This window comes from Thunnus albacares, chromosome 2 (genome assembly GCF_914725855.1).
Source record: "Thunnus albacares chromosome 2, fThuAlb1.1, whole genome shotgun sequence".
Classification (NCBI taxonomy): Eukaryota; Metazoa; Chordata; class Actinopteri; order Scombriformes; family Scombridae; genus Thunnus; species Thunnus albacares.
Window position 1 is genome coordinate 36,149,890 of NC_058107.1, and position 8,818 is coordinate 36,158,707.

The 8,818-nt window shown below is 37.3% G+C and overlaps 1 protein-coding gene across 4 annotated transcripts; it reads right to left on the bottom strand.

Moving 5' to 3' along the window:
• Positions 1-1,126: 1,126 nt before the first annotated feature.
• Positions 1,127-8,818, bottom strand: ptrh1 (peptidyl-tRNA hydrolase 1 homolog). 4 transcript variants are annotated; one of them, XM_044333030.1, is made up of 6 exons: positions 8,580-8,816; positions 8,108-8,233; positions 3,664-3,883; positions 2,260-2,359; positions 1,920-1,965; positions 1,127-1,820 (listed from the first exon to the last, which is right to left on the bottom strand). In XM_044333030.1, the coding sequence occupies exons 2-6, from the start codon at positions 8,213-8,215 to the stop codon at positions 1,542-1,544; spliced, it is 753 nt and encodes a 250-aa protein (XP_044188965.1). In that variant the 5' UTR covers positions 8,216-8,233; positions 8,580-8,816; the 3' UTR covers positions 1,127-1,541. The 4 variants fall into 4 exon arrangements, with proteins under 4 accessions (XP_044188965.1, XP_044188980.1, XP_044188973.1 ...); XM_044333045.1 differs by having other exon boundaries at positions 8,108-8,236; XM_044333038.1 differs by having other exon boundaries at positions 8,395-8,816.

An 8,818-nucleotide genomic window follows, 5' to 3' on the forward strand; every position in this document is an offset into this window, starting at 1 on the left:
CGTTGTTGCTAAGATCGTTCACGTTGTCTATTTGCGTATTTTGGATCCGATTTGAGAAGTTTCTAGAAGGAGAAACAGTAGCGAAATCCTGCTACTATAGTTTGTTTACGTAGCCTCCGGAGCCGGAGGAAGCTTCCTGAAGCTGACCAATCAGAACAGAGCGGGCTCATCAGGAGGCGGGACCTTAAAGAGACAGGACGGCCTGTTTCAGACAGAGGCTGCATGAAGGACCAGTAGAAGATCAATAAGGAGTTTTTAACTGTGAATCATGCAAAGATATTCTAGTAGAGCCCCAGAATATAAATATACACCTGGAAATGTGCAGAATTCATTGTCATTTTTAAATTTTATTGGCATACTTCCCACAGCAACATATACCTGTTAATTGTCAGAAATGTTCTCTCACTCCAACAGCTCTCAGGAACATTTTATATTTACATTTATTAATTTTGCAGATGCTTTCGTTGAAAGTGATATACAAATATATAAAAACCTTTTTGCTGGTGACAATCCTCTGTTACACCCGACAGTGTGACATCATCTATAATATGTTCGTACCCATTTCCCTGAATGATCACATCTCTTGACCTCCTCTCATCTTTAGTCATGGAGCGCTTTGCTTTAGAAAGGTTTTTCAGCGTCTTACTTCATGTAAAAAAACATTCCCAGTGTGTCACAGTACAGAACTGCTCTGATTACACATGTTTAACAGCTGTATTAATATATATTTTCTAGTTAATTGTTTTAAGCCTGGTGTTAAGGGACACCAGTAATGACTCTGCTAAATTTGTTGAACTATTCTAATGCTTCCTCAGGTGCATCTGCTCACGAACTGGTGACATTCATCAGAGACGTTTCGTACATTTCTTCATCACAATTCTTTAAAAATTTAATCCTTGTCAAAAGTTTCTTTATGCTGTTTGTGTGGAAATAAAAGACTATCAGCTGATTTATTGTCATCAGACTTTTCATTACCTCCACCAAGGCTGCACAATCCTCTTCATTTATTTTAATCCAAATAAATGTGAATATATCTCTAAACTGCATCAGGATCTGCTTCAAAATACTCTCGCTGACAGTTGATCGCAGGGTATTTTATGAGAAAATCACACAGACTCATATCTTACAATGTTAAGAAATGCTTTAATTAATTTCTGGATCAGCACCAAAAACATTATAATTCATTCCTCTGCAACAGAACAAACTGTCCACTGAATTTCACTGAAATCTGTTGACAGGTTTTTGAGGTATTGATCTCAATCAATAATCACACAAACAAGAGTAAATACACAGTTCATTCTTTGGGTTTTCTGGCTGCTGGTCAGACTGGAAACCTGTGACTGACTTCCATCATTTTTGACAGGAAATGGTTCAGTTCAGATACAAACCATCGTTAGTTGCAGCTCTTCTCTGTCTTAGATGTGTCTCACTTCTAATAAATGTATCTCACACCACAGAGGAAATAAATCTGAGTAAAGTCCTTCTCTCTGTGTTTTCTATTCGAGGCAGTCGTGTCTTTGAGAGTTCAGAAACATTCAGCTTCATATCTGACCGGCAGCAGAGTCCTCAGCTGGAGAGGCTGAGCGCTCCCTCGCTTTCCTCTTCGGTGCTGCTTGTCTGCCCCCTGCTGGTGAGGAGGGGGACGGGGAGTCCTGCTGGGAGTCTTCCTGGGAGAGCTGAGCGAGGAGTAGGTCCACGCTCTGGACCAGAACAGAGTCCAAAACCTTCTGCTCCTCCGAGGAGAACCGGCTCAGGACGTGACGCTCCACCGACGTTTTCCCCGTCGGCCGGCCGATCCCGACCCGAAGCCGGAGCATCACCTGCAGGAGACGACGAGACGATCGCTGGTTTACACACAAATTCATAAATATCGACCTGGAAGTGTGCAGAACATGTAGTAACTCTCACAGGCTACTTACATCAGTCTGAAGACAGTCGATGCAGGAGCGGACTCCGTTATGACCTCTGTGAGGAAGAATCATTCAGGGTTAAAGTTCATTTTGGGTCCTTTGTTGATGTTGCACAAACTTCTCCTCTTAAATTTACATCTTAAAATGTATTTCTGCATCAGTGATTCTTGTTATTTGCTTCACATACTCACAGACGGAAGGTTTGATGATCACACAGGGTTAAACAACAAAAGCTTTACAGATAAACATGTTTTTCAAATTCTGTGACAATTCAAGTATCTTGTGGTATAAAAAAAAAAAAGAAGCAGAAGCAACCGGCAGAAACCTGATGAGTCAGAGTGAAACCGACCTGGCGCTTCCTCCGTATTTGACGGCGATCTTCCCCAGAGGTTTGTCCAGTTCGTCGTGGACCAGCAGGACGTCTTCAGGCTTGACGCCGTATTTACCAGCTGGAGAGGAAGAAAAACAGATACTGAGGATCAGCGGACGCGTAGTTAAAAAGGTCAGAACGACCCTTAACGGAGCCGCGAGATGAATCTAAAGATTGTGAGACGTTAGGAAAGAAAAACAGGTTGTTAGGAAGGAAAAACATTTCTGTTGATGGTTATCTAACTCGCAGTAGATATTTTTACTTCTTCCGGACTTAAAAAACAATTCAAACGAAACAACCTGAGAAAAACAATCCGTCTGGTTTTATATATGAAGGTTTTATAGAGTCGCTGCTTTAGATCATTAAAACTTCAGATCAGCATCTTCACCTGCTGATGACAAACAAATACAGTTCATCTTAGTTTTATATGAAGTTTACTCACTAAAACTTCTACCAATAATCAGAATAATATAATAAAAATAAAACAAACATTTAGTTATTTGATTGGCAGAGGGCTGCAACTCAAGATTATTTTCAGAATGTATTCAATTTAATCAATTAATTGATTATTTAGTCTTTAAATTGTCAGAAAATATATAAAATCGCCCTTCAGATGTCTTGTTTTGTTCGACCAACAGTCCAAAAACAAAAGATATTCAGTTTACTATCAGAGCTGCAACGATTAGTCGATCAACAGAAAATTCATCTGCAAATATTTTGATAATTGATAAATCATTAAAGTCATCGTTCAAGCAAAAATGACAAATATTTTCAAGTTTCAACTACTTAGAGAGTTTTAAACATTTATGGACTAAATGATTCATTGAGAAGATAATCAACAGATTAACAGATAATGAGAATAATCACTAGTTGAAGCCCCATTTATAATTATATCAAAACAGAGAAAAGCTGCATTTTTGCTTGATTAAACACATGAAACTGTGCAGATTAATTTCCTTTGGATCGACTGCAGCAATAAAGAGATTCAGCTGTGATTAGCAGTGACTGTACGACTGTTATTACTGCTTTTATTAAGCAGAATATAAAACACAGAGTTCATTAAATATGTGAAAACTGGTTCTGGTTTAAACACCAACAGACGCCGGAGCTGAGTGACGTCAGCGTGACTCTGCTGCTGATTTACATTCAGTTTAATTAATAATTTGTCTCACGCAGACAATTTATAATTGTTTTTAACTAATTGCTTTTTAATAAAATCAATTAGTGACAGAGTGCAGAGTTGAAAAGGACATAAAGAAAAAAGAAATCTAACAAACCAAACTGAAGAAAGCAGCTTTTGTTCCTTAGTTTACTTTTATTCATAAATAAATAAATAAACACAAACATGCTGACGGATTGTAAACACAGAGACGGTGACCTCACCTGCTTTGGCCACTGACACTCCGTTGATGTTCATGAGCAGCTTGGGACGGAGCAGCACCACGTGCGTGTGTTGTACCTCTGACACGATGACCTCACCGGACACTTGCTTGTCGCCGCGCCAACGGTCGGCCACACCGAGCCGGGCGGCGAGCGCGCCGAGCACCGCCATGCCCACGCTGTGTCTGGTACTCTCCATCCCCGTGTTACCCAGCCCCACCACCTGGCACGCACACACACACACACACACACACATTAAAGGCTGTGTGTTCTGTAACGGAGCAGCGTTTGTGTTTGTTGCAGCCAGAAATTTGACTTTCAAACATTTTTTTGGACTAAAACACAACGTTGGACTGTTGATGTTCCTTTATTATGATGAACAAAGGCACTGTGGTTTATTCTGAGTAAATCCTGCTCTGATATTATCAATACTCCTGGCTCCTAAAGTGTGTATTAATCCGCTGCTGAAAATAGTCCCCAAGAAACGCACTATTTACTGCGGTTTGAGTAACATTTGTTAAACACTACAGTGACCAGCTGTTTCAAGAGAGTAGGGGAGACCAGGGACAGTTGTAACACCTTGAATTCCTCCAATCAGAAACAAGCTACTGTGATTAAACTCACTCTACACAAAAAAAGGAGCCACGTTTGAAACTAACCCAGAGAAAGTTACCAGCAAAAGTGTTTGTTTTTTGAGGTAAAAATGTAACTTTTCTATCAGATGTATTTTTTTGGATACTGTCCTGAGATCAAATGTCTACGAATCCAAACAAGTATTATTAGAATCTAGAGCTGTAGTCAAGACTGAAATCATACATAATCTTCAACTAATCGATTAGTCGCGGGGTGGGGGGGGGTCGGCTGTAACGGGAGAGAGTGCACAGTGAACTCTGCAGTCACACATTTAGGCTAACCCATTGTTGCTAACTTTGGAGCTAACCCCCTTCACTTTTCCAGCACTTGGGGAAACAACAGACTTGACTTTTTAGCATTTATTAACTGTTACACACTGGAGTCTGAACTGTACATTTACTGCCAGACTGACAACTTACTGCTAACCTTTTCCTCTGCTCCGCTCGTATCCACCGTCACTTTCCTGCCGCTCGCTACGCAAACGTACTACGTAATGCCGTATTCCTTAACGGAGTTAACCAACAGTTTCCTTGGTAACGACACAGTGGTTGACTCACGTACCGGAACAGCGCTGCACAGACACTCCCAAACACTATTGATTTCCAAATCAATGGATATTTGGCGTTATTTTTGACATTAAAAAATATTTTTTTTGGCCTGGCGGGAGTTCTTGTTGTTATAATTATAGGAGAAACACTGATTCAGTAAACGTTGAGTACAGTTAGACCCAGCAGTCTCCATCAGGTTGGGCGAGTTCAAAGTTGTGAAAACAACGGGGGTGTTTTGAATACATAATATAGTCTGTCCCTCCCGCCGCAGGAAATAATGGATTAATCCTGGAAGGCTGTTGATGTCGCACTTTTCTCCTTATGAAAGTAACACGGAGATTATTTGACCATTGAGAATTTGGTTGGACGAGAGCATATCGACCAACTAATCGACCAGTCGACCAGGACACTACAGCCTTATTAGAATCACTGTCTCGTAAGCTAAAAATAGAAATGGCTAATGTGTCAAACTAGCAGTCAAGCTAGTTAACATGAGGTGAAAGAATGGCTGGTGATACTGGGATTCATTTATAAAAGGCCTACATAAACGAATCATACGGTGTTTGCCATGTGACCCTGTACTGAATGTTGTCCTCAGACTAATCCATTTTGATTTCAAGTTTAAACCTTTTTGAGGATTTGTGTTCCACTCATTAAATAATTTTCTTGCATTATAATTTGATGGCTTCCCCTCTTTTTTTGTCATGTAAAGTGAAAAATGTATTCATTATTTAAAAAAAAGAAATGAATAGTCACAATAATATGAATGTTAAATAATCTTTTTCATTGATTCATTATGTATAGTGTCCCTGTACACTGCTGGTGACGGTTGTAACAGTGGAGTGACTGTATTTAAATCAATTTTGCAACCTCAACATATTTCATAAAACCACTGAAATGCATCGTTCCAGTAGTTGATACACTGAAGTTTATTATAAAGCAAATGGACAGTTCCAGTGAAAATGGTTTTTGATTTATCTGGAAAAAAAAGTGTTACAACTGTCCCTGGTCTCCCCTACTGAACCTTTTTTGAAAAAAATGAAACTATATATTTTAGATTAACAATTATTTGCATTATTGATGAATCTTTTGATTATTTTCTCCATTTGTCATATCGATTAGTTGTTTGGTCTGTAAAATGTCAAAAAATGGTGAAAAATGTTGATCACAGTTTCCTAAAGTGACCTAAATGACTCAAAATGATTAATAAATTATCAAAATAGTTGACAATTAATATAATAGTCGGCAACTAATCAATTAATAGACTAATTGTTACAGCTCTAAACTGATCAATTAATCACTCGATTATCAAGCAGCAACTATTTTGATTCGTTTCAGTCATTTTTTAAAATCAAAAATGCCAAAAATTTGCTGGTTCCAGATTCTCAAATGCTTTTCTTTTTCATACGTGATGATAAACTGAATATTTTGGGTTTTGGACTGTTGGTTATAATAAAATAATAATAATTATTATTAATTTTACAGAAAAAACAATTATAAATCATCAGATTAATCAATAATCAAAATAATCGTTAGTTGCAGCCTCAGTTGTTTGGTCTATAAAATGTCAGAAAATGGTGAAAAATGTTCATCATTGTTTCCTAAAGATCAAGGCGACGTCCTCAATTGTCTTGTTTTGTAAAAGCCAACAGTCACAACCCCAAAAATATCACAAATATGATCTACAATCTGTGAAGACTAACCAGAAAATATTCATTTGTATTATATTACATTAATTTTAGAAGCTGAGGACAACGGAGGACGTCACCTTGATCTTTGGGAAACAGTGATTTCTGACATTTCATAGACCAAACAATGAAGGCTGCCAAAATATTAATCTGAAACTGTTTTGATTATTGTTTTAGTCTCATTTTTTCAGCACAAATGACGTCAGTTCTCTGGTTTCAGCTTCTCAGATCTGAAGATGTAAACTGAATATATGGGGTTTTGGACGTCACCTTGGAGTCTAGGAAATGATCTAACAGGCATTTTTGTACTATTCACTGACATTTTATAGATAAAATGATTGATTGATGGGAAGAATAATTGGCATATTAATCGATAGTAAAAATAATTGTTAGTTGCAGCCTTAATACTGACAGACAGACACTGTGATGCTTATAGACAAACATAAATAATGTTCAGAATATCAGTTTAAAACATGCAAGACTGCTGTCATCCTTAATAATACTGCTTGGTCGACCAGATATTAAGGTGAAATGAGATTTGTGCATTTGTAATTAAGATTAAAAGTAACAGAAAACAACATGAAGGCTGATGTGACAACTACAAAGAGAGAAAACTGACTTTTTAATTGGGGTTGGAGAAGTTTTAGTTGTTTTATGATGGGTGTTTTTAAACTTATCTTTTGTACACATGTTTAGAGATTATTGGAGTTTGAGTACGAGATTTCTCACATGATCCGTATGTAGCTGAAATAAAAACATGATTGAGTGACATCCAATTAAATTATTTAAAAACACTGAAAGGAGGATTGAAGGATGGATTTTAGCTGCTAAAAGCCTTTTTCTTTAGCCAGAGAGAATTTAACGTCAGCTGAGGACACTGATATCAACAGACCACATATACAGCCGCTGCCTTGTACTGATGGTACTGATTTACTGGCAGCGGCAGCAGCTCTGTTAACAGAAATACTATAGACTACATTGTATTAGACTCTTTGGCTCTATGGATGCTGACACATTGCAAACATTGTGTTCTGCTTCTACACACTGAGCATTTATTTATTTATTTATTTATTTTTTTTACTTGAGCAGCACACATTGAACAAGTTGTGGGAGACAACTGACAAATTATAGTAAAGATAATATCTTAAAATTATGACAAATGTATTAAAAGAAGACAGGATTGTCCAAATGATGCCACAGAACTCCATTGTAAAATCTATCAATTTAAAAATAGGCTTACTTAGAAAAAACATGGCAAATTAGATATGACACTTTTTCTGAAGCAGCACAGATCATTTGTAAATTTGCAATTTTCTTTAATAAAATATATGCCGCATTGAGAAGTAGTTTACACTGATTCAGAAAATGTCTTTACATTTATTTTATGACATAAAGCCTTCAACCTGTGCATGAAATATTATTAAATTATCAGATTTTTGAACGGTGTTTGGTGTGTCAATCCTCTCAGATTGATTGATTACTGGGGATAAATACACATATATTGGCAATTATCCGTTGAGTTACAGTTTAGTTATTTGGTTTATAATAAACAGTATGTGTTGGAGGATTTAAACTTACCAGTTTTCGGCGACCTTGTGTGTGTATTTCTGCTTCAGAGATCATCGCTGCTGTAAACGGTTCACTCAGCAGAACTCGGTTTATGACTCTCGTTAAAAGTCGTCGCATTGTGAAAAAGTTCAACAGCTTCTTGAAAAAATGCGACAAAAAACGACAAATTTTACTTAAAACCGTGTCTTTTTTCATTCGGCTGATAAAATAGACTATCTGCTCTTATCACTGAAGTTAAATTTCAGAAGTTTATACGATAATTCATCTTAATAAAACATTTCCCAATGAAAACACACCGCATGATAACTGTCAACTGACTGGTTTCTCAACGGGATTCTCTATGTGTGAATCTTTAGCTGTATTTAACTGTGTTCACCTTTAGTTTATTAGCTATATTAGAGACTGAATTGGATTTTTTCCATCATATTTATGCCATAACAGTGTGAAGGTAACTTTCACTGATTTTGTTAGCTTACTGTACCTTGCCGGCTAAAAGCTACTTCAAGGCAGCTAAACACCAACGTACAGACTTAAAATAACCACATAATACGTTTAGTACACTGGCAGCAGTGAGGTTAACATGAAATACAGCTTAAACTAAAAAAATATGACATTTCTAGAGTATTCTCAAGGCTCATTGGAGGTGATGTTAGCTAGTTTTCCTGTCATGCTTTTCTCATATAAGTCAGTGAGTTTTACAAAGACAACATGGCGACCAGC

Coding starts and splice junctions, on each gene's coding strand:
- ptrh1 (XM_044333022.1), bottom strand. CDS start 8,293: ATGAAAAAAGACACGGTTTTAAGTAAAATTTGTCGTTTTTTGTCGCAT. Junction 2,360..3,663: donor AGTGTCAGTGGCCAAAGCAG/GTGAGGTCACCG, acceptor CTTCCTCTCCAG/CTGGTAAATACGGCGTCAAG. Junction 1,966..2,259: donor AAATACGGAGGAAGCGCCAG/GTCGGTTTCACT, acceptor TCTTCCTCACAG/AGGTCATAACGGAGTCCGCT.